Source organism: Spea bombifrons, chromosome 4 (assembly GCF_027358695.1).
Source record: "Spea bombifrons isolate aSpeBom1 chromosome 4, aSpeBom1.2.pri, whole genome shotgun sequence".
NCBI classification, from domain to species: domain Eukaryota; kingdom Metazoa; phylum Chordata; class Amphibia; order Anura; family Pelobatidae; genus Spea; species Spea bombifrons.
Genome location: NC_071090.1, coordinates 103,307,649 through 103,335,289, shown reverse-complemented (window position 1 = coordinate 103,335,289; position 27,641 = coordinate 103,307,649). Strand labels below are relative to the sequence as shown.

Here is a 27,641-nt window from a genome sequence, read left to right as displayed (position 1 = left end):
AACATAACACAAGTAACTGATTTCACATTAGATTATAATGTATATATATATTTTTCTAGCGGGAATCTGCTCAAAATCTGACAACCTTACCAATTCTGACATGAACTTGTCATGTCGATGCCGGCCTGGATACACCGGTGTGAGCGGAAAATGTGAAGGTATGGTTTCTTTCCATGGTTTTACATTTGGGCTACTGGGGGAAAAGAAAAACACTTGGCGTCTGTTTGCATGTGCTTCTAGTACCAGTAATCGGTCCATTTACACATGCAGACACACGCTGTTTCTGGGTTTATTGGCTAAAGAGCCGATGTCAGTAGGCAGCAGCTTGGTGCATCTCTGAACAACGCTGTTTGATCTTTGTCTGATTTACCAACCCGGTGAAAAACCCAGGTTCCACCAATGGATCAACCGAATACTCCTTGAGCTGTCTGCAACTCAAGAATGTTCACATCCCCTCCCTAGGATCCGTCTTTTTAAAACAATTTATCTCTTTTTATATATTGGTGGAAAATAATTGAAAAACTCTTCCAACACAAGTAGATTGTGTTAGTAGAGGTTACCTTACCAGCTCATTTTACCCTTAGGAGCCAGTTCTGCCATTTTACCAATAATATGTAAGATGACAGAGCTGTGACTGTGGTGTCTGGGGCAGGTTTGGAGGTCTCACCTTGCATCACATCCACTTCTGGAAGCAGGAGGAACCGGAACGGGTCACTGGGCAAGTGCTGCTCTTGCCCCATGGAATTTGTGCCCCTGTAAGAGGGGTTGACTGCACCCTATGAAAAAATTCTGCATGCCCATTTAAGTTTGTCCATATATCGAAATATTAGCAAAACATCCAATAAAACAACTATTATATGGAGTGGACGCTGTCTTCATATGCAATCTCTTTTAGTGGGACTGAATGTAGAATGTATTAAGAACATGTACTGTAATTCTCCCCTCCCCATGTTAGTCTGGTTCTTCTGCAACTTCCTCTTAGCTTGCAGCAAAAATTTGACTGGCCATATGCTATCTGATCATAGTAATGTAAAGTGTGGTTTCGCATTTCCAGTGGTCAGTTGCACTTATGTCATCAGGCGGCCCTTGAAGCGTTAACTTGTTATCACCAGTCCAGTCCTGGACCAGGAGCTGAACACACGTTACTTTTGACAACTGGTTACTGACAGTGTTAATAGAAATGAAACCATTTGCTCATCCTGTATACTGTTTTTTTTAAATCACCTTTTTGTGTGATACCCCCAATGCATGGGTTTGTTGGGTTATTTGGGAGGTGTGTATTTTTTTGCCATTTAGACATCTGGTCACTCTGTGCCCACGTCCCACATCTGCAGCCCATTAAATCATAAATTTTTTAAATGTATTAACTCTTTCCATGCAGGAATTTTTGTGAAGCGATAGAATTGTAGGACTTGGTCATAAAAAAACTATATATATGTATATATATATATATATATATATATATATATAAGCTCTATGAGGCAGGAAAGTTGCACCCCAATCGAAGTGTCTGTAGACCACTGTAATTATTATATACCGTATTTATCGACGTATAACACACACTGGTGTATAACACGCACCCCCATTTTAACAAGGAAATTTGAGTAAGAAAAAATAATTTTAACTTGGAAGCTATGAACTTAATGTTGGAATAATATTTATTACATTATAACATTTATTATAACATTTATACCACTTATAAGGCAAATATGAAAGAAAAAGCACCTCTTTGAACAAAAAAACTGAACAAAAAAAACTTCATCAGAATCAATGCTATCTGGGAAACCACACACACACAGTAAGACACACACACAGTAAGACACACACACAGTAAGAAACACACAGTAAGACACACACACACTCAGACACACACACACTCAGACACACTCACACTCAGACACACTCACACTCAGACACACACACACACTCAGACACACACTTAGACACAGACTCAGAGACACACACAAACACACTCAGACACACACACTCAGACACACACTCCCTAACCCCCCTTCTCAGGATCTCCTCTCTCATTCCCTAACCCCCCTTCTCGGGATCTCCCGTCTCTCCAACCCTAACCCCCCTTCTCAGGATCTCCCCTCTCCCTCCCTAACCCCCCTTCTCAGGATCTCCTCTCTCATTCCCTAACCCCCCTTCTCAGGATCTCCCCTCTCCAACCCTAACCCCCCTTCTCAGGATCTCCCCTCTCCCTCCCTAACCCCCCTTCTCAGGATCTCCCCTCTCCCTCCCTAACCCCCCTTCTCAGGATCCCCCCCCCGGTCACTTACCTTCAACTCCTGTGTTGGAAGCGTGAGGCGTTTGTCTCGGGTGCCGGCGCTTCACTGCTGAGCGCCGGCGTCTGACGTCATATGCCGGCGCCCAGCGTGAAGCGTCGGCACCCGAGACAAACGCCTCACACTTCCAACACAGGAGTTGAAGCGCTGAGGCAGGCGGCGGCGGCGGCAGGCGGCGGCCAGCAGAGGAGTCCTGGATTTCTGTCAGTCAGGGGGGCCCGAGAGTTGCCGAGCGGTCGTCTTCAGCAACCGCTCTGCACCCCTTGGGCCCCCCTGACTGGCAGAACTCCAGGGCCCGATCGCAGTTGCGACCCCTGCGACCCCGGTAGTTCCGCCACTGGCTCTAGGATTTATCGGCGTATAACACGCAGGTAGGTTTTCAGCTTCATATTTTAGTTAAAAAAGTGCGTGTTATACGCCGATAAATACGGTAACTGCATATTACATTCTGCACTTATTGCACATTTTATTAAATTGTAAGCTATGAAGTCTTAAGTAACCAGGGCCGGCCCATGACAAAATGCCGCCTGGGGCGAATTTTAAACCCCCCCATTATCCTCTCCCTCTGTCCCGGCCGCCCCCCATTATCTACCCTTCCTCTCCCTCCGTCCCTGCTGCCCCCCCATTATCTACCCTTCTTCTCTCTCCCTCCCTATTATCTACCCTTACCCTCCCCCCTTGTACTTACCTTTCAGCAGTCCTGCGGCGAGTCTCCCTGTTCGGTCTCAGTGCCGGCTGGTAATGCTGAGCGTCGGAAATGATGTCATCTTCTGGCACTCAGCATTACAAGCCAGCACCGAGACCGAACAGGGAGACTCGCCGCAGAGGAGAGGGGGGCGCCGAGCGGGTACTGACACACTGGTAAGCGAAAACCACTTGGCGCCCCTTTCTCTCTCTTCCGCTTGGGAAGGAAAAAAAGGCCTTGGGGCGGCAAAGTGCCGCCCCTTCAAAAGTGCCGCCTGGAGCAGTTGCCCCACTCTGCTCCATTGTCGGGCCGGCCCTGTAAGTAACACTGTTAGTGTTTAATAGAAATTTATAAACATACATATACAATGGCATCACTGTTTTCAATGAGTACTAATGTTGACCTTGGTTTTCTAGCAGTTGATTGTCAGGCCCTCAGACCTGTCATTGAGTTATGCCCACTCCTGGTATGGTTCTATCTGCTCCATGTCCAATTGCACTTTCCCTGACCACCAGAAACACTTTGTCTCATGGATGATGGCTCTCCTCTACTTCCTGCCTCTTACCTTGCCTGGCAGTAGAAGACACCTACAGACCCAACTTGTCTCCAGATATAGGGAATAATAGTGCTATTGGCTATTATTATTATTATTGTGTTTCTATTGGTTGTCTTCTCTGTCCTTCCCAGAAATTGCATGGAAACCCTTTACTCCCAATTGATTTATTGTTTTCAAGTTCTGAATGATATTTTCTGTGCATAGCTGTGCATTACCTTCTTGTTCATGAAGTGCCCCTATTGATCCCATGGTACTTGCCTACAGTGTTTGTAATTAGAATAATGTATGACATGCCAGACTTTTACTGTTTATTTTCATCACAGATATAGATGAATGTTCTCTCTCCAATTCTCCCTGCACTCCTCCTGCAATTTGCATAAATGTTCCCGGGAACTTTTCCTGTAGTTGCTCTCCAGGGTATGAGATTTATAAAGAAAACAATAGGACTTTATGTAAAGGTAAGAGGTTTTTAGGCGTATCACATGAGTGGCAACAAGATGCATCTAGAAACAGATCATTTTATATATTTTACCTTCTGTGCAATTTTTATTGTTTCCATGAATTGTCGGTAATGCTGCTGTTAAAACTACTAGTTGCAAGCTAAAGACGGGAGAGCTAGCAAGAGGTAGTAAGACAACCTCAAAGGTACTCTTTCTTGCAGATTTTGGGCCACCACCAAAAGCTTTGTTTCTATCTTTAGTCATTGTGGTGACTAGCATACAAAATAATTTAAAGCCACTTTTATCTTATGACTGGGTTCTTTGTGGGCTTCTTTGATGGATTTGCTATGCAGCCGATTCAGAAGGACAGGTGCTTCTTGTCAGGCAGATAGGCTTTGGGTACCTGTATTAATAAACTGTATGGCTTGGGCCCTCTAAAAAAACAGCTAAAGGATTAGAACCAAGGCAAAGCTCCTGAGTAATGTCCTTCTTGGAAAAAGATTCTGATGAGGTGGTTGGTAATACTCAGGGCCGGCCCGACAATGGAGCCAAGTGGGGCAACCGCTCCAGGCGGCACTTTTGAAGGGGCGGCACTTAGCCGCCCAAAGCCCTTTATTTATTTATTTATTTATTTATTTTTAAGCGAAAGAGAGGGGCGCCGAGTGGTTTTTGCTTACCAAGCTGTCAGTACCCGCTCGGCGCCCCTCTCTCTCTCCTCTGCGGCGAGTCTCCCTGTTCGTTCTCGGTGCCGGCTTGTAATGCTGAGTGCCGGAAGATTTCCGGCACTCAGCATTACAAGCCGGCACCGAAACCGAACAGGGAGACTCGCCGCAGGACTGCTGAAAGGTAAGTACAAGGGGCCGGGGGGGGGGTTAGCGGCAGGGACGGAGGGAGAGGAAGGGTAGATAAGGGAAGGGTAGATAAGGGAAGGGGGGGGCGGCATTTTATAATTCGCCCTAGGCGGCATTTTGACTTGGGCCGGCCCTGGTAATACTTATAAGAAGCTGAAGCTAACCTTCTGCTGTACATCATATTAGGTCTCACTCGTGCCACCTACCAGCCCTTTGTTGTAACCACTCAATATACATACTTCACGTTTGCATCTACCTGAAAACGTTCTTCTGTTGGCAGGAGATGGACTGTATTGGAGATCAACTTTTGTACTCCAGTTGTGGAGGTTTTTTAAAAAAAATATATGTTTAACCATGTGTTTACACGCTTATTCTGATGTAGAAACACTTACTGTGTAATATGACAAAGTATGGTTGTTTGGGAGAATAGGACTGAAGCAGTTAAACGCATCACAATGATCTTTATAACAAACTTATTAAAACTTTTATTCCAAAAAAACGCACAACTACTGGCATTCTACTTCTCTCTTGGTCTCCCACAATGGACGACCTCCCCCACTCACCGTGACAGCCAATAAATTGCCACCCTTGTTATATATCCTCACATCTCCTAACATACATTTCTGGTATCCATACCCCAACCTTAACCACTAGAATTAATCTCTCTCTTTCCTTCGGTGTATTTTCATCCCCATTTAAGCATGTTATCGTCTAGCCCATCCTAAAGATACCTTCCCTTGACCCCACATGCCCATCAAACTACCGTCTATTTTCCCTTCTCCCCTCGGTATTCAAACTTCTGAAACGACTAATTTATGATCAACAAAACTAATTGTCTCTCCACAAACTCTCCGCTTGACCCTCTACAATCTGGTTTCCATCCACAGCATTCCACTAAAACTTCACTTTATTTACTAGTGATTTCCATGCCGCAAAACAAAAGCTCACTGCCGGACCTGTCCAGGTCAGAAGGTCTCTTTCGAAACAATTTCTAGGCCCCTTTGGATCCCATTGTTCACTAATGAGTACTTGCCTACCTAATTTGTATATAATAATGTATGAAATTATATTCTTTCTCCGCAAACAGTTACCAAATGTGTGACTGTTTCAATTTATTACAGATATAGATGAATGCTCTGTTTATAGTTCTCCCTGCACTTCTTCTGGAATTTGCATCAATACCCCGGGTGACTTTTCCTGTACGTGCCCTGAAGGGTATGACTTTAATCAAGAGAAAGATAAAAGTGTGTCTTTATGTAAAGGTAAGAGATCTTTTGGTGTCTGACCTACATCTTCCAGCAAATACAGTTACAGCGGCAAGGAAAAGTTTGTGAATTCTATGGAATTACCTCTTTTTTCCACATTAATTGTAAATTAGTTGTATTCAAATATGATCCGATCTACATTTATGTATAGACCAACACGATGTGCTTACGCTAATAATATACAATTAAACAATTAAACCCATTAAACATTCACAGTGCTGGTGGGAAAAGTAAGTGAACCATTGGATGTAATGAGTGGTGGAACCTTCTATGGCAGCAATAATCTCAAGCAAGAGGTCCCAGTAGCTGCAGGTCAAACCTGCACAACTTTCAGGAAGAATCTTAGACCATTCTTCCTTACAGAACTCCTTAAGCTTGGCCATATTCTTAGGATTTCTGGTATAAATTGCTCTCTTGAGGTAATTCCACAGCATCTCTAACGAGTTAGGGTCTGGGCTCTAACTGGTCCACTCCAAAATGCAAATTTTCTTTTTAAGCAATTCTGTAGTAGATTCATTTAGATTGTCTTGCTGCATTACCCAATTTCTACTAAGCTTCAGCTGGCGGACAGCCATCCTGACATTATCCTGTATGATAACCTGATAAATTTAAGAATTCATTGTTGCCTTGATGATGGCATGCTGTCCAGACCCATGAGGCAGCAAAGCAGCCCCAAATCATGTTGCTTCCTCCCAGGGGAGGGCTGGCAGCCTAAGGCCTGGGGGGCAAGTCTAGTCAACTGGCCCATTGCACCATCAAAGCGGCTGCGAGCGACATTGAAAGCGGCCGTCGTGCGGCAGTCACTCCACCAGCACCTAATGAAATTAAAGTGGCCGGCGTGCAAACACCGCATGCCTCAGCTCTTCATCACACCCCTTTTAAGACGTGGGAAGAGGAGCTGAGGCATGGCCGTTGGGTCTGACAGCCGCATGATGCAGGGGCGTACCTAGAGTATTTGGCACCTGTGGCAGACCCTGTATGTGGCACCCCCCACACACACTTTAAAACTGCATAGTTTCTATGGTTAGGCAAACATTGACAGGGGTACAGCATATTTGTTATCATTATATACTTAGGGATTACGCAGCACCACCGTCAATGTGTGCCTATACATTGAGCCAGACACTGACAACCCCTATCACTATATACTAAGCCAAACATTGATGTGGTGTAGGCTTACCACTTTAGTGACTGGCATAGTATATAGTAGTGATGCACCGAAATGAAAATTCTGGACTGAAACTAAAAATTCAGCATTCACTTGGCCAAAACAGAAAAAAAAACAAACAAAAAAAAACTTTAAAATACTTTATTAAAAGTAACACCAAAATTAGACAAAAAAATCAACAATAATATTAACACATATACATATATATATATATATATATATATATATATATATATACATATATATAACAACAATCACAATGCTATCATGCCCAGGTTCTAGCATGTGCTGGCTGACTTAGCATGATAGGAGTGTGATTGCTGTTTGCAATTATATATATCAATATATATATATATTAATACTGTCATTGAATTATTCTGTCCAATAAAAGTGTTAACACACCGAAGTTGGACCAAAAAATAATTTATAACAGCAATCACACTCCTATCATGCCTAGGCAGCCACTACATGCTGGAATCTGGGCATGAAAGGAATGTGATTACGGACTCCCTATGCCAAGCTATCCCCCAACACTTACACATCCATGCTATCTGAAACCCTCATTCACAAACATTCAGCATAACACCCATCACTCTCACACACTTACATTCAGCATAACACCCATCACTCTCACACACTTACATTCAGCATAACACCCATCACTCTCACACACTTACATTCGGCATAACACCCATCACTCTCACACACTTACATTCAGCATAACACCCATCACTCTCACACACTTACATTCGCAATAACATCCATCACTCTCACACACTTACATTCAGCATAACACCCATCACTCTCACACTTACATTCAGCATAACACCCATCACTCTCACACACGTACATTTAGCATAACACCCATCACTCTCACACACTTACATTCAGCATAACACCCATCACTCTCACACACTTACATTCAGCATAACACCCATCACTCTCACACACTTACATTCAGCATAACACCCATCACTCTCACACTTACATTCAGCATAACACCCATCACTCTCACACACTTACATTTAGCATAACACCCATCACTCTCACACACTTACATTCAGCATAACACCCATCACTCTCACACACTTACATTTAGCATAACACCCATCACTCTCACACACTTACATTCAGCATAACACCCATCACTCTCACACACTTACATTTAGCATAACACCCATCACTCTCACACACTTACATTCAGCATAACACCCATCACTCTCACACACGTACATTTAGCATAACACCCATCACTCTCACACACTTACATTCAGCATAACAACCATCACTCTCACACACTTACTAATCCACTCTCTCCTACCTTTTCTTCTTTCACTCTCACGTTTCCTCTTCCTCCTCTTCTTCTTCTTCTTCTACTTCTTCTTCTTCCTGTCCTTCCGGTGCACTGAGCGCGGAAAATGTTGGGCGTGGCTTCAGTGTTGTTGCCGCGCGCACCGAAACGGGAGGGGGCGGTCCGCCCCGGCTGCCGCTCATCTGAGGGGTGCCACCATGCCGGCACGCCTCCAGAAACTGGAGGCGTGCCGGCATGGTGGCACCCCTCAGATGAGCGGCAGTCGGGGCGGACCGCCCCCCTCCCTCCCCCGCCAGGTACGCATGACGGCCGCATTCAATCCTGCTCGCGGCCGCTTAGTTTTTAACTTTGCGGCCGCAGCCGCATTGAATGTCTGTCTGCCGGTCGTCCGTCCGGCCCACCGGCCCGGATTTAGGGCGGCCTGGGGGGCAATTGCCCCCCTGCCCCCCGGCCCAGCCCGCCCCTGCTTCCTCCACTGTACTTCACAGTTGGACTGATGTTTTTATATGGGTATGCGGTGCCCTTTTTACACTATACACAGTGCCCTCATAAGCAAATACTCTCCTACTCCATCCCTATGTTCTTCCCATGGGCTAAGGCTCTCCTCCTCACCTCTTCCTTTTCCTATCTACAAGATTTCACTCGGGCTGCCCCATATCTCTGGAATCTACTCCCAACGAACCTTCAGCATTCACCCTCCCTCCCAACATCCAAGAAACATCTCAAAACTCACTTCTTCAGAGAAGTTCTTCTGCCCCTAAGCAGCCTGTCTGTGCCAACTCTGTCCCTTTAACAGCCTGTCTGTGCCACCTTTGTCCCTGAAACAGTCTGCCTTTGCCACCTTAACAGCCTGCCTGTGTCACCTCTGCCCCTTAAGCATCCTGTCTGTGCCACTTCTGCCTTTAAAAACAGCCTGCCTGTGCCACCTCTGTTGCTTAAGCAGTCTGTCTGTGCCACCTCTGCCCCCAACACAGCCTACCTGTGCCACCTGTGCCCCATAAACATTCTGCCTGCGCCACCTTTGTCCCCTTAACAGCCAGAGTACTTCATTGGTTGATGGCAGAGGAGGCCACTGCAGGCGACCAATAGAGTTACTCGTACGGACATTTAAAATCCTGGCGCCAAAGCTGCTGCATAGTCCGTACTGCGTTAACACCATATTAACCCCTTCTGCAAAAAATGGCAAAAAACGAATATTCGCGCGAACTGAACACAGGACGGGCGATTATTTGTGGAATTCCCCCCCCCCCAAGAAGACAAACATGAAGAGTTGGCCGGCGCCCAAGTCTAGTAATTATTATATATAATATATATTACATAACTGTACTTATTGCACATGCCCACTCCTGCTCCATGTCCAGTTGCACTTTCCCTAGGCACCAGAAACTGTCTCTTTGTCTCATGGATGGCTCTCCTCTGATTGGCTGGCCCCACCTCTGCTTCCTGGCTCTAACCTTTCCTGACAGTAGAAGACACCTACAGACCCAACTTGCTATTGGTTATTATTATTGTGTTTCTATTGGTTGGCTTCCCTGCCCTTCCCATTCATGTAATTGATTATTGCATAGAAACGCTCTACCCCCAATTGATCTATTGTTTTCAAGTTCTGATTTGCATTCTAATCCTATTTGTTTTACTGATAACGCTGCGTGATATATTCTGTGCATGAAGTGCCCCTATTGATCCCATGGTACTTGCCTACAGTATTTGTAATTAGAATAATGTATGACATGTCAGTCTTTCTCTGTAAAATGCAGGACGTTTACTGTTTATTTTCATCACAGATATAGATGAATGTTCTCTCTCCAATTCTTCTTGCACTCCTCCTGCAATTTGCAAAAATGTTCCCGGCAACTTTTCCTGTAGTTGCCCTTCAGGGTATGAGATTCATAATGAAAAAGACAACAATATGACTTTATGTAACGGTAAGAGTTTTTTAAGTGTGTCACATGGTCAACATGGACATTTTTATTATGTTTCTATGAATTGTTGGTAATGCTGCTGTTAAAACTACTAGTTGCAAGCTAATCCCAGGAGAACTAGCAAGGGGCAGCAAGAAAACCTCAAAGGTTCTCTTTCTTGCAGATTTTGGGCCACCACCAAAAGCTTTCTTTACTTACAATTCCATCTTTAGTCAATGTGGTGACTACTGGCTAGCGTAAAAAATTATTTTAAGCCACTTTTATCTTATGACGGTTAATTGGACAGGTGCTTCTTGTCAGGCAGATAGGCCTTGGGACCCTGAAATGTTTGGCTTGGACCCTTTTAGGCCTGAAAGCTTTAAAACATAGCTTCAAAGTGAAGCTGTAAAACATACATTCACCATTGTCTCAAATCCAGTCATTCTGAAAATCTTACACTCGGTGGCCTTTTTTAGCCCCTTTCAGAAAAACAAATATGATGTGGTTGATAGGAAGCTAATTGCTAAAACCTATTTAGAGGAGTGGAGTCATTTACTTGAAAAAGCCATCTACGACATCAAGAATTTTGTATATCAGTGGAATCTGGAATTAAAAAAAACAGCTAAAGAAATAGAACCAAGGCAAAGCTGTTGAGTAATGTCCTTCGCATTATGATGAGGTGGTAGGTAATACTTAGCTTAAGCTAACCTTCTGCCGTACATCATATTAGGTCTCACTCGTGCTACCTACAAGTCATTAGTTGTAACTACTCCATATACATACTTCATGTTTGCATCTACCTGAAAACTTTCTTCTGGTGGCACGGGATGAACTGTATTGGAGATCAACCTTTGTATTCCGAATGAAGAGTTGTGGAAGTTATGTGATTTTCTCACAATGTCCCCATGACCCATTAGCCAAGGATTTTTAAAACCATACATTTGTGCCGCAATTTACCTTTGCATTTTTAGAGTCCCATCCGAGATGCCCAATACACTCGCACCTCAGCTCCGTCCACTTTAGCGATTTCCTTCCCACTTCTTGTCAATTTTCTCTCTTTGTCCTACATATTGTATTTATTGTAGGATTTAGAAAGAAAATATATGTTTAACCATGTTTACATGCTTACTTCTGAAAATATGTGTTTAACCATGTTTTACATGCTTACACTTATTGTGTAATATGACAAAGTGTGGTTATTTGGGGTAACAAGATTGAAGCAGTTAATGCATCAAAATGATCTTTATCACAAAGTCTTATTAAAATGTAATGCCAAAAACACCAATAAACGCACAACCACTGTCTTTCTCCTCCTCTCTTGGTCTCTCACAGTGGACAACCTCCCCCACTCACCATGAGTCCAAATACTTGTCACCTATTTGAAACCCTTCATGACCGAGGCTGTTTTAACACTCTTGCGGTATTTGGGTTTAGCTGTAATTTTCTTCTCTCCCATTTAGTGTTTTTTTTTTTGTAAAATATTTTACTCATCTACAAAAGCTATAAAGCTGGTTATATGGCGGCTAAAAGGCCACGTTTGAAAGTGTGCTTTTTTTTCCTTCTCCTTTTGACATCTGGTCAGGCTGCGCCTATGCCCTATTTGGGACATCTTTGAACCTGGCCAATTCAATTTACCTCATCAAACCATAAATTTTTTTAAGTAGACACACCTTGGGTATTTGAAATGCTAGTATTTTAACTCGTTTACATTGTGTATCATTTAATGCCTGAAAGACAATGGGTTGTCCTTAAACCCATGATGGACAATGCTTTGTCCGGAAGGGGTTAATTATATTTATTTGCAATTACTATTTTTATTTTTTATTATTCATTTTTTATCTATTGATATTACTGCAATTGTGTCATCAATACTGATTTTACATTTTTACATAGCACAGACCCGTTAATCCCCAAACCCCAAAAGTTATTTGCTGGCCTTACCTAATTTGGTTAAAGGTTTGAAAAATACCTAAGAGGGCTTCGGTAACCTGCTGGACTACTCAAATCATAAAATAACCCAGTTTAGCCAAAATTTAGCCTGAAATCTAGGAATTCAAAAGTAGGGCACAAACTGATGAATGTAAATTTGGATTGAATAAAATGGTTACTTTATTACATAAAAAATACAGTATCTCACAAAAGTGAGTACACCACTCACATTTTTGTAAATATTTTATTATATCTTTTCATGTGACAACACTGAAGAAATGACACTCTGCTACAATGTAAAGTAGTGAGTGTACAGCCTGTATAACGTGTAAATGTGCTGTCCCCTCAAAATTACTCAACACACAGCCATTAATGTCTAAACCTTGGCAACAAAAGTGGGCCCAAAATGTCAATATTCTGTGTGGCCACCATTATTTTCCAGCATTGCCTTAACCCTCTTGGGCATAGAGTTCACCACAGCTTCACAGGTTGCCACTTGAGTCCTCTTCCATGAAACATCACGTAGCTGGTGGATGTTAGAGACATTGCGCTCCCCCACCTTCCGTTTGAGGATGCCCTACAGATGCTCAATAGGGTTTAGGTCTGGAGACATGCTTGGCCAGTCCATCACCTTTACCCTCAGCTTCTTTAGCAAGGCAGTGGTCGTCTTGAAGGTGTGTTTGGGGTCATTATCATTTTGGAATACTGCCCTGCAGCCCAGTGTCCGAAGGGAGGGGTTCATGCTCTGCTTCAGTATGTCACAGTACATGTTGGCATTCATGGTTCCCTCAATGAACTGTAGCTCCCCAGTGCTGGCAGCACTCATGCCTGCCCAGACCATGACACTCTCACCACCATGCTTGACTGTAGGCAAGACACACTTGTCTTTGTACTGCTCACCTGGTTGCCGCCACACACGCTTGACACTATATGAACCAAATACATTTATCTTGGTCTCATCGGCCCACAGGACATGGTTCTAGTAATCCATGTACTTAGTCTGCTTGTCTTCGGTAAACTGTTTGAGGGCTTTCTTGTGCATCATCTTTGGAAGAGGCTTCCTTCTGGGACGACGGCCATGCAGACCAATTTGATGCAGTGTGCGGCGTATGGTCTGACAGGCTGACCCCCACCCCTTCAACCTTTGCAGCAATGCTGGCAGCCCTCATACGTCTATTTCCCAAAGACAACCTCTGGATATAAGGATGAGCACATGCACTCAACTTCTTTGGTCGACCATGGTGAGGTCTGTTCTGAGTGGAACCTGTCCTGTGAAACCGCTGTATGGTCTAGCCCACCGTGCTGCAGCTCAGTTTCAGGCACTTGGCAATCTTCTTACAGCCTAGGCTATCTTTATGTAGAGCATCCTCCATCCTCAGAGTTGTTCCTTGCCATGAGGTGCCATGTTGAACTTCCAGTGACCAGTATGAGAGAGTGTGAGAGCGATAACACCAACTTTAACACACCTGCTCCCCATTCACACCTGAGACCTTGTAACACTAACAAGTCACATGACACGGGGAGGGGAAATGGCTAATTGGGCCCAATTTGGTCATTTCCACTTATGGGTGTACTCACTTTTGTTACCAGGGTTCAGACATTAATGGCTGTGTGTTGAGTTATATTTGAGGGGACAGTAAAGCTACTCTGTTATACAGGCTGTACACTCACTACTTTACATTGTAGCAGAGTGTCATTTCTTCAGTGTTGTCACTGAAAAGATATAATAAAATATTCACAAAAATGTGACGGGTGTACTCACTTTTGTGAGATACTGTACATGCTTTATTACAAAAATAGAAACAAGACATAAAAAGTAAATACAGAAAAGTATTAAAATAAACAAGGAGTAAACACGTAAAATCTGTACTGTACCAAAATCAAATAATCAGTGGGAATTTGCAGATGTTAGTGCTTTGTCAAGAAAACTCGGTCAAGTAATATGATTTTCTGTGCAGGGCTGGACTGGGGATGGCAGGGCTGCCCTGGTACTATAATACCAGCGACTGCTTGATGACATAAGAGTGGATGTCTGCTAGCTATGCACAACCACACGCCATAACAAGGGCATAACTAGAAACCACAGGGCCCGGGGAACCTCAACTTTACAAGCAACCTGTCCCACCCTGTCACCTTTGTCCTCAAACAGCTTGTTCGTGCCACCCTTGCACCCAAACAAATATGTGCCATCTTTGCCCCAAAGCAGCTTGTTATTGTCCCCAACTGGTATTGCCTGTGCCATATCTTCCCCAACCAGCTCTGCCCCCTAACCAGCCTGCCCGTGCCATCTCTGCCCCTAAACAGACCACCTTCTGCTCTTGAAATAACCTGCTTTTACCACCTCTGGCTCTGAAACATCCTGTCTGTGCCATCTCTGCCCCACCATCTCGGCCCCCTAAACAGCCTGCATGTGCCACCTCTGCCCCTGAAACAGCCTGCCTGTGCCACCTCTGGCCCCTGAAACAGCCTGCCTTTGCCACATCTGCCCATGAAACAGCCTGTCTCTGCAACCTTTGCCCCCGAAACAGCCTGCCTGTGCCAACTTTGCCCTTTAACAGCCTGCCTGAGTGACCTCTGCGCTTTAAGCCGCCTGTCGGTGCCACCTCTCCTATTAAACAGCCTGCCTGTGCCTGTTGCTTATGGAGCTTCTCTGTGCCATCTATGCCCACTGAATAGCATCCCTGTGCTATCTCTGCCCCCTAGGGAGCCTGTCTATGCCACCTCTGCCCCCTGAACAGCCAGTCTGTGCCACCTCTGCCCCTGAAACATCCTGCCTTTGCCACCTTTGCCCCTGAGAAAGCCTGCCTGTGTTACATTGGCCCCCTAACAGCATGTCTGTGCGACATCTGCCACTTAAGCAGCCCACCTGTGCCACCTCTGCCTTTTAAACAGCCTGCCTGTGCCACCTCTGCCACTTAAGAATACTGAGTCAGATGCACAGGGCGCATATACCCATGTACCCATGTAATAAAGCACAAAGCATAAAGCTTTATGTTTGTAGACACAATATTGCCAGTATTAACAACTCTAGGCACACATGGAAAATATAGGTATGTGCTTTTACTCTGTGTGATATATATCTCGCATCCAAAATCGCAGCGCTTCCACTGACATCCTCTCCCCTGATCCTTCAACTCTAATGATGTTAGGTGCTACATTCCTTGTATTTCTGTGGTACCATAAACAGATACCATACTTGGATGCTCTTGATGACACAACAATTTTATAATGGGGTCTGGCCACTTTACTAGATAAAATTTGGTGCTGGACCTAAATTAAGAAAGTTTGATTTTCTGGTATACATGAAATGCTGCGTTTACCCTTTCTATACCAAATAACTACTTTCTGCCTACCTTATTCTGCCTCTTTCTCTGTATTCCTTACCCCTTCCTGTTCCAGCAATGACTGTATCGATCCCATGGCCCACCAATGGGTACTTGTCTACAATATTTGTAATTAAAACAATGTATGACGTGCCACTCTTTCTCTGTAATGACGAGGGGCTTTTACTGTTTCATTTTATCACAGATATAGATGAATGTTCTCTCTCCAATTCTTCTTGCACGCCTCCTGCCATTTGCAAAAATGTGCCAGGGAACTTTTCCTGTAGTTGCCCTTCAGGGTATGAGATTTATAAAGAAAAAGACAACAATATGACTTTATGTAAAGGTAAGAGGTCTTTAGGTGTATCACATGAATGGCAACAAGATGCATCTGAACATAGATAATTTAATATATTTATACTTCTGTGCAATTGTTATTATGTTTCCATGAATTGTTTGTAATACGGCTGCTAAAACTACTAATCACGGGAGAGCTAGCAAGGGGTAATAAGACGACTGACCTCAAACCTACTCTTCCATGCAGATTTTGGGTTGATGCCAGAGAAGGCCCCTACCGGCGACCAGTAGAGTCGTTTGTACGGACTTTTAACTCCTGATACCGAAACTTGGCCTGGTGATCAACTCCTGAAACCCCCCAGGCCAAGTTTTGGTGTCAGAAGTTAAAAGTCTGTATCTGCGAGTTTATTGGTCGCAGGGCAGAGAAAGTATTTAAAGTATATATTTTTTAAATATATGTACACCTGTCTTTACATATTTACATCAGATGTATAGAAGTGGTTATATGGCATAGCAGAATTGAAGCAGTTAAACTCATCAAAACAATCTTTATCACAAACTCTTATTCAAATGCCCAAAACACCAATAAATACACAAAAAATAGATTATGAAAACCCCTAAGAAATAAAGGGGCACGCTCACCAAAAAAAATGTATTACTGATATTGGATAAAATTTGTTTTTCTAAAGTATTGTACTTGTTTGTGTATAATACAAAGTATGGTAGTATGCATTTGTATGTGTTCTAGCTATGTTAGTTTAGTCCGATCCACCAGACACCCTGACTCTTTATCATACTGCTTTCTGGTAAGCAATAGAATGACTCACTCTTAGTGACCTGCCTGACATGCTGAAAGTCTATCGAGAAAAGGATTTGATTGTATAAACAAGCCTTTGTTACTATTGGCCATAAAGATTCATCTCAATGGTAACCAGGGGGCTGGGTCACAGGATGACCAATGGGAGAAGGCATCTAGGGATGGATTAGGCTGTAGCTAGCTTGTCTGTCAAGGGAGGGAGCACTTTCCAAGATAGGCTCCAATGAACCTGGTCATGACAACCAATCAGAAGGAAGCTTACAGAAAAAAATGACTACTGGGATCCATACTTTAATGTACTTTAAGCTACTTTTTCTATGTAAAGGTGCTAAACTTACTCTTATCTGGTCACACCGCCTAATCTCTTTGCATGGCAAGCTTTGTTTCCTTAATGCCTCCTTCCCACCTCTTATAAGGTGCTGGAGATGAAGAGTAAGGAAGGAGGGGGAGAGATCAGCTTTCTCAGGTATAAATAAGACAACGAAGCTGGTCTTACAGGAGTTCTATGTTGGGTGAAAGTCACAATTGGTGTTACAGTCAAGATTTAATAGGGCGAATAACTAAACTCCAAATCTACAAAGCTAGGTTCAGTTCTACTACCTTATCAGTAGGTAGCCGCACAGGGCCCCTTGGTTCTATAGGGCCCCCATTAACTGTGACACAGGTTGATCACAATGTTTTACCATTAGTGTGTTAATTTCTCTCCTCTCTTTGTTCTCAGAGATTAAATTTATTAACCCGGAGTTTAACTGCGAGTCAGCTCTTTCACAGGAGATAAAAAGACTAGAGGAGTGTAGAAAAGACAGACAGGTATGTACCATGTTTGTATACTGTTCTTCTTATCTGATGAGGTTGGTGGAGATATTTGTACCTCATCTGGAAGATATTCTTCCCAATGACCCAAATGCATAACCTCTCTCTTTTCTAGGAGCTCAGAATGTTTGCTAACTACAACTCTCATCAACATGTATATAAACATCATATACGCTAATAAAATGTGTATCTTGAATATACAGTATGTGCAAAAACTCTTGTTATTTGAAAGTTCACCATGAATTTGGACTTATTCATCCAATAACGAAGTTTTGAAACAGTAGGCAAGGGCAATAGAGATTTTAATACCTCCTGAAGAACCTGGGCAGCCCCCAGCGAAACACCTAAAGGGATTTCTGCTTCTATATTTTGGATGTTGGATTACCAGCTGCTGAACTTTGATGGTTCAAATATCAAGCGCTTTTGCACATATATTCAATGTGGCAACACCACCTTTAATTGTGGAATATTGCTCATTTTGTAATACTATATCACGCTATTTGTATGGTATAGTTCATCTCCACATGTATATGCACCCTATTCTGATAAGATATTAGTTTTAAGTATTGGAGGAATACTTTTTTGGGTTGCATAACATATATATCGTTATATATATATATATATAGACGAGGGACGTTCGAAAAGTTTCTGCACTTTTATATTTTTGTTGGAAACGTTGAAGGCGGGAGGAGTAGAAATTGGCCGTGTCCTAACGTGTCATGTGACTAGTTCTGTCTGGCAAGCCGGCTGCCCTTGCAGTTTAGTATAAGAGTTTTCACCCTGGGGTGAAGATGGCTGTGAAACGTATAAATTGCATCCAAGAGGAAAAGCGTCTGTCATACGCTTTTTGAGGGCAGAAGGTGTGCCGGGAGGGCAAATTCATCTTCGCATGTGTGCTCAGTATGGGGATAAAGGTCTCTCTTGTAGAGTCCTCTATGAGTGGATTGAAAAGTTCAAAAATGGCCGTACTGGTGTGACGGATGCAGAGCGCTCCAGACGTCCAGCTACAGCCATGACCACGAGGAATGAAGAAAGAACCCTGGAACTGATTCACGAAAACAGAAGAATAACAGTTGAAGAGGTTGCAAGAAAGCTGAGTGTGAGTGTTGGATCTGCCTGTGCCCTGATTAATGACAGCCTTACGTTCAGTAAAGTGGTTGCCGGGTGGGTGCCTAAGCAGCTGACAGAGGAGCATAAGCAAGCGCTTAGACGTTTGTTCCCGACACATGGCCCGTTATCGTGATGTAGGTGAGGATTTTCTGCAGAAGTCACTGGTGATGAAATGTAGGTTCACCATTATGAGCCCGAAAGCAAGCAGCACAGTATGCAGTGGAAGCCTCCATCATCTCCTGTAGCAAAGAAACTCAAGATGCAACCGTCGGCAGGAAAGTTGATGTTGACCGTCTGGAAGGTGAGTATGTAGAAAAGTGATGCAATTTGTTTTGCAATAAATGGAGTTAAAAAAAGTACGGAAACTTTTTGAACATCCCTCGTGTATATTTTTTTTCACTAGTTTTTCATACTTTAAGTTGATTTTATACATGACTGCCTAGGACTATAGCCTGATTTCCCCTAATGCACAACCAACCCCCTTGTAGCCCAATAAAGCCACCATTTTTATTCTGTAGGACATTGGCCAAAGCATCATTTAAGTCCCCAAGTCAGCATTATCATGATTCAGCAGGTGCTGTAAGCCGCCCTCAAGAAAGTTTGGGTGGAAGCACTTTAATTTGCCATCAAATAAGCACTCATTCATACAATAGAACATTTATACACAACACAAACACAGAGACAGAACTAGTCCAGCAGTCCCCCATCTCAGTCCAGGTGGCTTCTAAATACCCTACTAAATTACTTAAATAACTATTTAAAAAAAAAAGGCTGCGTCCTGACACAAATAGTTATGTTTAAGCCCTGATCCCCAGCCCTGCTTTTAACCAAACCACGACACACTTTGGTTATTTGAAATGTTGAAAGGTATTTTGTAAAAACAAAGTTTACTATTTAATAGACTTAGAATCTAAGATGCTTTCTTTAGAACATCTGGTTGCCTTTGTAAACATTATTTTTTTCTCCCTTAATGTCAGAATGACTTATGTGCCATACTGGAAAAAAACATTCATAATCAAAGAACTGCGTGCGAGGGAAATGAAACGCTGCAGTCTGTGGAGGTGAGAGAACAAAGAAACATGAAATCATTGTACTTCCATGCTCCCATAATGTCATCGTCCTCACAGCCGGCTCCACGGCATCCATCTTCTTACACCCTAAGCTCAAAAGCTGTCAGGCCTTTGTGCAGCTTGACAGAAGTCGTGTAGAAGAAGACTTTAGTTGTTAAGTGTCCCAAAATAATTCCAGTTTCAAAACTGTGTTATGGGCCAGAGGAGCATCACCAAGTCCCAAAAGTAAAAAAAAAAAATCCTCAAAGGTTGTTCAACAAGGGGCGCATCAAATGAAATGATTTCAGAGCTATAAAACGTAAGTTGATTTGATTGAATTTCCAAAACTGGTGGCAATCTGACTCGCTAGAACTGCACTGCGTACCTTAATATTACATTCGGAAATCCATTTAAAAACCCATACTCCCAGTACCTCACGTGTTCTCGGCCATTTCTATCTAGGACCGGGAATATGTCGCTGTGTCTGTATCCCTGGGCATCTTCTGTTGGTCTTGTTTTTTTAGAATTTTGTATCCTTCCTGTTACTATAATGTAGGATCAGCATCATAGCATCCTCCACTAAATGTATTAAAACACAGCACATAGAACGCCATCCTATTGCGTATTACTATGTTAATGTTTTGTTTAGATTTATATTCACATAGATAAGTATTGCATTAATCTGTCTGTACTTTATATGCTATTTTTTTATATTTGGCCTTTGATGTCCCTGTTCCTTCTTTCCTGACATAGAATGTTACCAAAGAAATCTTCCAACTTTTAAATCAAAGTTTGACCAATTACAGTACATCCGACCAGCGAACGATTGTCAATTTTCTTCTGGAGTCTGTGGAGACAACGATACTCACAATTTTCACTAAGGAACCCAGTAACTTGAGGATCAATACATCTGAACTTGGTGAGGACTTATAGTAGCGTGATAAGGACTTAAGTTGCTTAATTCTCTATGACAACTGGTCAACTTCGCCTATTATTCTTAATCCTTTATATGCCAGAGGCACAAATATACTCGTTTCTGTGCTTTGATTGAGCTTGCCCAACGCTAGGCCTGCACTTCAGTCATCTTATCACGAGTATGATCTTTCTTGTCTTCCCTAGAAGCTGTCATGAAGGTTGCTCGGGAAAGCTGTGACAGTAATTCCAGTTTCCTCACTCTGGAATTGAGGAGAAATAGTATGTTGGTGCCCTGCGGCCTAGTGCCTGGCGATAATGGTAAGCGTAATGGGAGATTTGCCAAAGTCATGCAATAGCAGGGTAACCTCCGGCCACGCTAAGTGACCTAATCATTCACTGGGTCAATAATGCATGCATGCTTCAGGTTGGAAAATGTATAAAGCAGGGTAGAACATCAAATGAAACACTAATGTTTAAACCCAAACGGGATGACCTCTGTGTAATAAACCTTGGTTTTACCACAAAGACATCTCTATCTCTCCTCCAACAGACGGTGCTTTCTTCGTAACGTATACAGACTTGCAAACAAGCTTAAACCAGGTTATTCTAAGCGATTCGGTGTCCCCTCAGTGGTTTCCTTCTTCGGTGATCAACTCACAGGTTGTAACTGGATCAATCACAGTCCGAGAAAAGGAAAATCTTGATCCTCCAGTGTCTTTCTACCTGAAACACCTACAGGTGCTTCTACAGAAGTGTGTGTGTGCGTGTGTGGGGGATGCCAACCTGTCTGGACAGCATTATAATTCATATTAGGCTTGGGCGCCGGCCAACTCTTCGTGTTCGTGAGAAAAAAAATCTCCGTATTCCACGATTATTCGCCCGTTCCTGTGTCCGATTCGGGCGAATATTCGTGTGCATTCTACATGTTTTTTTTTTTAGAAGAAGGGGTCAATACGAGGGTTAACGCCGGTACGCAGCAGCTTTGGCGCCAGGTTTTTAAAGGTCTGTACGAGTAACTCTATTGGTCGTAGGCAGGAGCCTCCTCTGCCATCAACCAATGAAGTGCAGCTGCCAATACAGTCGCTCGCACAGACCTTTAACTCCTCGTGCGAAACTACAGATTTCCGCTCCCGTTAACCCCTGCAATGCTGTGTAGATAAGGTAGGCTAGATGGGAAATGGACCAGGGAGATTAGTTGGAGTTGTCTGTCTTTGTCTTCGTGTACATTTGCTGCCGCCATGTTTGTTTCTTCGGTATTCGGGCTGAACAACGAAAACTCACCCTTCGTGTTTGTTTTCATGTTTGCCCGAATTTCATATTAAGTATACTTACGCATATACTGAACAACGCAGTGCATTGTGATTCTGAGCACCCACTGTTGAAATCTAGATATTAGTTCTAGTTCACTGGAGTAGGGATCTATGTTCCTTTTTTTTATGCATGTTTTGGGGAAAGGGTTTCTGTACTAGGTTTCAATCCCATCCTGTAGAACAAGCATTAGGTAATTTTTTTGGATAACCATAAATCTTGGAATCTGAGGGCTAGTTTGAAAATGTGGGCTACAATAACAGAGCGGCAATGCATACAAATGGCTAAAATGATGCTGCATTAAAAAATAAATACACATATAACGTTTTTTTTTGCTAACACGTGATCGCTGTGTTTACATCATAAGTTGGCATTCCTAAGCTTGTTAAATAGCCAGCTAGCACTGGATCTGTTTGAGTGGAGTTCTACCAGAATACCATAATTCTCTTTTACGTTTCAGACAGTAGACGACTCCATGACCACCCTGTGTGTTTATTGGGATCCCGCATCGCAGGCATGGTCTCGTCGTGGTTGTGTGACTCAATTCTCCAACGGCACCCACACGCTCTGCTCCTGCTCTCATGTTTCCAGTTTTGCCATATTAACGTCACTTAAAGATTTCCAGGTGAATTTGCTTATGTGCTTGAAACTGCTCACAAGTAGACTTGGGGTTCAATGAAAATTTGTCTTTCTCGATCATGAAGGCCATTAGTCTGTTAGTATGGAGGAAGGAACTTATACTACATATTTTGGCTTTGAGTGAAAGATTGTCCACAGTTATCCCTCACATGGTTGAACCTTACATCTTTTTCATGGTTAGTTCCTGTGTTATTTCTTCTTACCAAGGAGGTTAGAAAGTAATTTTTACAGTATTTCTTTAGATGATTCTAAACGAACCAACCTCTATCTTATTTGTCCACAGGAGGATGGCGGCCTGACGCTTCTGTCTCGCATAGGTCTAAGTATATCCATTTTCTGCCTGGCTGTGTCTTTTCTCACATTTCTTCTGTGCCGTAGCATAAGAAGCGCTCACACCTCCGTCCTGATGGCACTGATCGGATGTCTCTTTCTGGGACAGCTTCTCTTCTTGCTGGGTGCTCATCAAACTAGAAATAAGGTAACAAACTAGGATTAAGATGCTTGAGTTCACCAATGTGATCATTACATTTATTTGTACATCTCTGCCGTTGCTTTCTAGCTACTCTGCTCCATCATTGCTGGGGGTCTTCACTTCTTCTTCCTCTGTGCCTTTTGCTGGATGTTTCTGGAGAGTGTTCTTCTCTTCCTGACCGTTCGGAACCTGCGGGCTATGAATTACCTGACTGCAAAACGCCATCATTTCCCATATGTCTGTGTCGTTGGGTTTGGGGTCCCTGTGATCGTCGTCACTGTATCTGCTGTTATTTACCCGCATGAATATGGAACCGAGAGATAGTAAGTAATCACTGTGTTATTGCCACTTTATAAAAAGTTGTCACCCTCTGTGTCATGGTGATAGCATCCACAAAGAGGGAGGCCACATTTTTAATACCGTGTCCATTGTTGGAGAATGCGTCTCCACTGGGACATTAATGAATGAATGGTATCCCAGAAAAAGGCATGAACCGTATACAATAATCTATAATAAGCTGATTTTTATATCAATAGGACAAAGATGGATATAGGATAGACTAAACTTTCAAAATAAGAATCAGGAAAATAAGATTAGAAAAAAGTCACGAACTGCAGTAAGGATGAAAAGATGAAATGAAAATATGACGGTGACAGTGAAAGAAAGCTCTATATCTCTTCTTCCTCCCCCAGTTGCTGGCTCGGACCGATTGTTATCTGGAGCTTCCTTGGCCCAGTCTTGGTCCTCATTGTGGTACGTTCTGCGCCTTCCTGAATGACTGTAACCCTCTCCAGCATGGTTCCTTCTACGCCTATTCAGGTTCTTTGCCTTTTCATCACAATTTCCTTCCCCACTCGTTCCTCGCCCTTTCTCCTCCTGACCTCCTCTATTTCTACTTGACTCTTACTCTGCCCAGCTGTTATTTCGAATCCATTCGTTTGTTGTCTCCCCCGATTTCACCTCCCTCATTCCGCCATTTTTCTGTCTTTCTAGATAAACACCACTCTCCTGATAGCCACTCTTTGTCTCCTCCAAGTGAAACTTGCTTCTCTGAACACAAACGTCTCCACGCTAAAAGACAAACGGTAAGTTCAGCGAAAACCATGGAACAAGAATGAAGCAGACTCGTGACAAAGACGGTGCCGAAAAAGGATTGGAAAGGAAATTAACGGGAGTTTATTAAAAAGGCAGATGTTACATTGTATGCTAAGTACACCAATGTAATGATGTTTACAGATTGAAATAAGCAATATTCTGTGTACGCAACAGAAACTCCCTTCATACTATGGGGACATCAAACTTAAATTCATGTTCAAAGTTAACTTCATGTCCCATTAAGTTAAAACGTGCCTATTGTTACGTTTCTGACACTTGATTGATTGGTTCAGATAGTCTCTGTAAAGGTGGGACAAGGACAAGAGAAACTACACTGCAATTATACTTCTTAACAATAAATGTAGGTTGTTGTGTTTTAAACATATCAAAAAAATATAAGGTATTTTAGCTAAATGAATTACTGATCATAAAGTTACATGTATTACCATATTTGTTGTTGACTGAGGTCTACATTGTCTCATGAACAGCTACTTTTAGTTGTTCTTCTAAAATAACACAGGTAGCGTATTTGAAGGTTGACCATCATTACGTGTATATATTCAGCTTACACCTCCTAAGATTTTCATACAAATCACCGTACCTTCCAACAGTGCCAGTCTTCATGGGGCAGTACCTATTTTGTGACACTTTCCTGGGTAGTAGCCCCACTCTCCTGCTATTACAGGACCATCAAACTACCCGAACGACCCACCTTGCGACGATCTAAAGCTGAGCACCGCGGGGTGATTTTTTTTGGTTTGGTGTGCCCACTTCCATTGTCAGCCCCATCTTCCACGTCTCTTGTGTGATTTGGACACCAGAAATGTTGGGGGTATGAATCACTGACTCAAACATTCCTATCACCAGAAGTTATCTATCTTTCTGCGAAATTATACTATATTATAAAATGTTATGTCTCCACGCAGCCTGTTAATATTCAAAGCCCTGGCTCAGATCTTCATATTGGGTTGCACCTGGATTTTCGGCTTCTTCCAGTTTGGACCGGGTGCCAGAGTGATGTCCTACGTGTTCACTGGATTGAATAGTCTCCAGGGAGCCTTCATTTTACTTGTTCACTGTCTGCTCAACCAACAGGTAAGAGCGTAAGCAGACACGCTGTAGACATTGAGTGATAACCAGCGTGCCAGCTTTGCATTAATCAACCGATTCTAGATTGGCCAAATCGTTATCTGCCATCAAATGTTTGTATGTTAAACAGTATAGAAAGTGGATTCTGGTTTAGGTCTGCTCCCTAACAGGGAGTCAATAACCCTCCTGGGCGATCAGACCGATCCCCACAACTATTAACACTATGGAGAACTTTGTCGTGTTGACACGGCCTCTGTAGCTCATTCTCACCAGCAAGGTTAGGAGAGCCGAGGAGGCAGCTGACGGCACTGCCCTGAGTTAGGGTGAGTCACCACTGCTGAGAATAATAATGATGACGCACTTGTTTTACATAACACTTTTTATAACAAATAGATCCCTATCCAGTATTTCTATCACATCTGGTTTCTTTCGCATGTATAGGTAAGGAATGAATACCGCAAAATATTCCACAGGATCCACACGAAGAGATCAAGCTTGGATGCAACATCCAAGAACACCATCCCACTGAGCACAAAATCAGTAAGCGGTTTATCCTTTGCCCTGTCTTTCCTCCTTTAACCCCTTCCGTACCGGTGTTCTCTTACTGTGTCTTCCCTTGAAGACCGCAGTTTTATTTAAATATTTTAATTCCTTGCTCGTGATTCGCTTCAAAGCGATCATGTGCACAGAATTGAGGGGGAGTGGCTGCTACGGATCGCTGGGGACACCCAGCGGTCAGTAGCAGCCGCCCCTCGCGATTCCAGTGTCCATAGCGACGCTGGATCGTGCATCATCGATGACGTACCTGGTACGTCCCGGTCTGTGGGTGACACCCAACCAGGAAGTATCAGGTACGTCACCGGTACAGAAGGGGTTAAAGAATATCTAAACGGAGCTCAACATCATTTCTAACTTTTGTTTATTTCATTGCAGACCAACGCCTATGAATTATCCCATTAATCATTTTAGGAAGCACAGTATCGCGTTGCCTTTGGAACAGCGTTTGTACCACGGACGTCTGTCGTAATTTCGTCAGCTGTGAATCCAAGTATCTTAAAAACTGATCTCCCCCCAAAAAAAAGATTTGTGCTCAATATCCTACTCTGGGTCACTATTGCTTTTCGTCAGTTTTGGTAATGTCCTAAATGAATTCAGTTCCACCACAACCTTAAGTAACAAAAATATCCTTGGAGTGCAGGCTGGATCTGCATATAATGGTGTTATTTTTACATTTATAAAACACCAATATTCTCCGCTGCTCTAATACAGAGAGACATCTCTGCTTTAAAGCTCCCAATGGACAACTTCCGCAGGTGGGCTCCTCAGAACTCTCCCTTTTCTGGAGTAGTTTTGTGATGTGTAGGGCTACATGAAGGTGGTGCTAGCTCTAGACCATCTCTAATGGGAAGAAAGTAGCAGAGAGCGTGGCCCCTGCCGTAAGAAAGGGCAAAGTGATCGTAAAACGCTGGATCAGAGTTCCAAGGAATGCTGGGAAGGGTGGGAAATGGGGAAAAAAACAACAAAGGAGACCTTAATGTACCTTTACTTTTAAGATGATTATAAGCCGGTCCTTTTAGTAGAGGAAGAAGGTGGTTCTCTATAACCCGTTATTCTCACACTCTTGCTTGGTCTTCTCTATGGACCAAAAGTGTTCCTTTTTCAGTGAGGTTCTAACTATAGATAATTATAACAACTTATAGTGATATAAAAGGCTCCAAGGGCAGCAAGGTCTTGACATTAAGCAAGGAGAGTAAGAGGTGTTAAAAAGAGTTCTTGGTTCAATAATATTTTGGATTTTTAATAAGAATGCTGCGGTTATGTGACATATGGGAGCAATACTTTTTTAATGTGCCCCAGTTTCTTGGCTTGTGTAGGGTGTTTTGAGAGTTCTAAGTAAAACCTCTTCACCTGCACATGGAAAGCTTGTCAGTATTAAATAAGTCTTAGTACACTCTAAAAAACAGATATGTTAATGTCAAAATAAAACATGCTTAAACTGAAACACTTCTTAATTCGAGTTAATAAAATGTATAAATTCTGTCTTTCAGGAGCGTATTTTTGTTTTCTTTTTTTCACAGGGCTTTGTCCATTGTGGATTTTATGCTATGCAAGTTAGTTAGATCTGGGTTGCATGCCACTCAGTTTTCATTAGTAGACATCTAAGACACAGAACAATAGGTCTTATTCACCAGGGAGGGTTTGCAGGTGAATTGTGTTTTACTTTCTTCCCTTTACTGCCTGCGCCGAGTGTACTCTGTAGAAGTACATAAGGCTCTATGGGACTACATATTTCATGGCGATTCACACAGATAT

At 42.9% G+C, this 27,641-nt stretch overlaps 1 protein-coding gene and 1 long non-coding RNA gene across 2 annotated transcripts; both read left to right on the top strand.

Moving 5' to 3' along the window:
* The first annotated feature begins 109 nt into the window (after window positions 1-109).
* LOC128491911 (uncharacterized) lies at window positions 110-10,458 on the top strand. Its single transcript, XR_008354046.1, has 3 exons — window positions 110-158; window positions 5,948-6,088; window positions 10,356-10,458. It is a non-coding gene; the product is annotated as an uncharacterized LOC128491911 (long non-coding RNA).
* A 6,805-nt stretch (window positions 10,459-17,263) lies between these two features.
* Window positions 17,264-26,483, top strand: LOC128491539 (adhesion G protein-coupled receptor E2-like). The gene is made up of 14 exons (XM_053463858.1): window positions 17,264-17,270; window positions 17,560-17,648; window positions 19,739-19,822; window positions 20,564-20,729; window positions 20,930-21,043; window positions 21,276-21,463; window positions 22,494-22,658; window positions 22,956-23,150; window positions 23,232-23,467; window positions 23,837-23,897; window positions 24,138-24,229; window positions 25,166-25,334; window positions 25,770-25,868; window positions 26,262-26,483. The coding sequence occupies exons 1-14, from the start codon at window positions 17,264-17,266 to the stop codon at window positions 26,286-26,288; spliced, it is 1,692 nt and encodes a 563-aa protein (XP_053319833.1). The 3' UTR covers window positions 26,289-26,483.
* The last annotated feature ends 1,158 nt before the right edge of the window (window positions 26,484-27,641 follow it).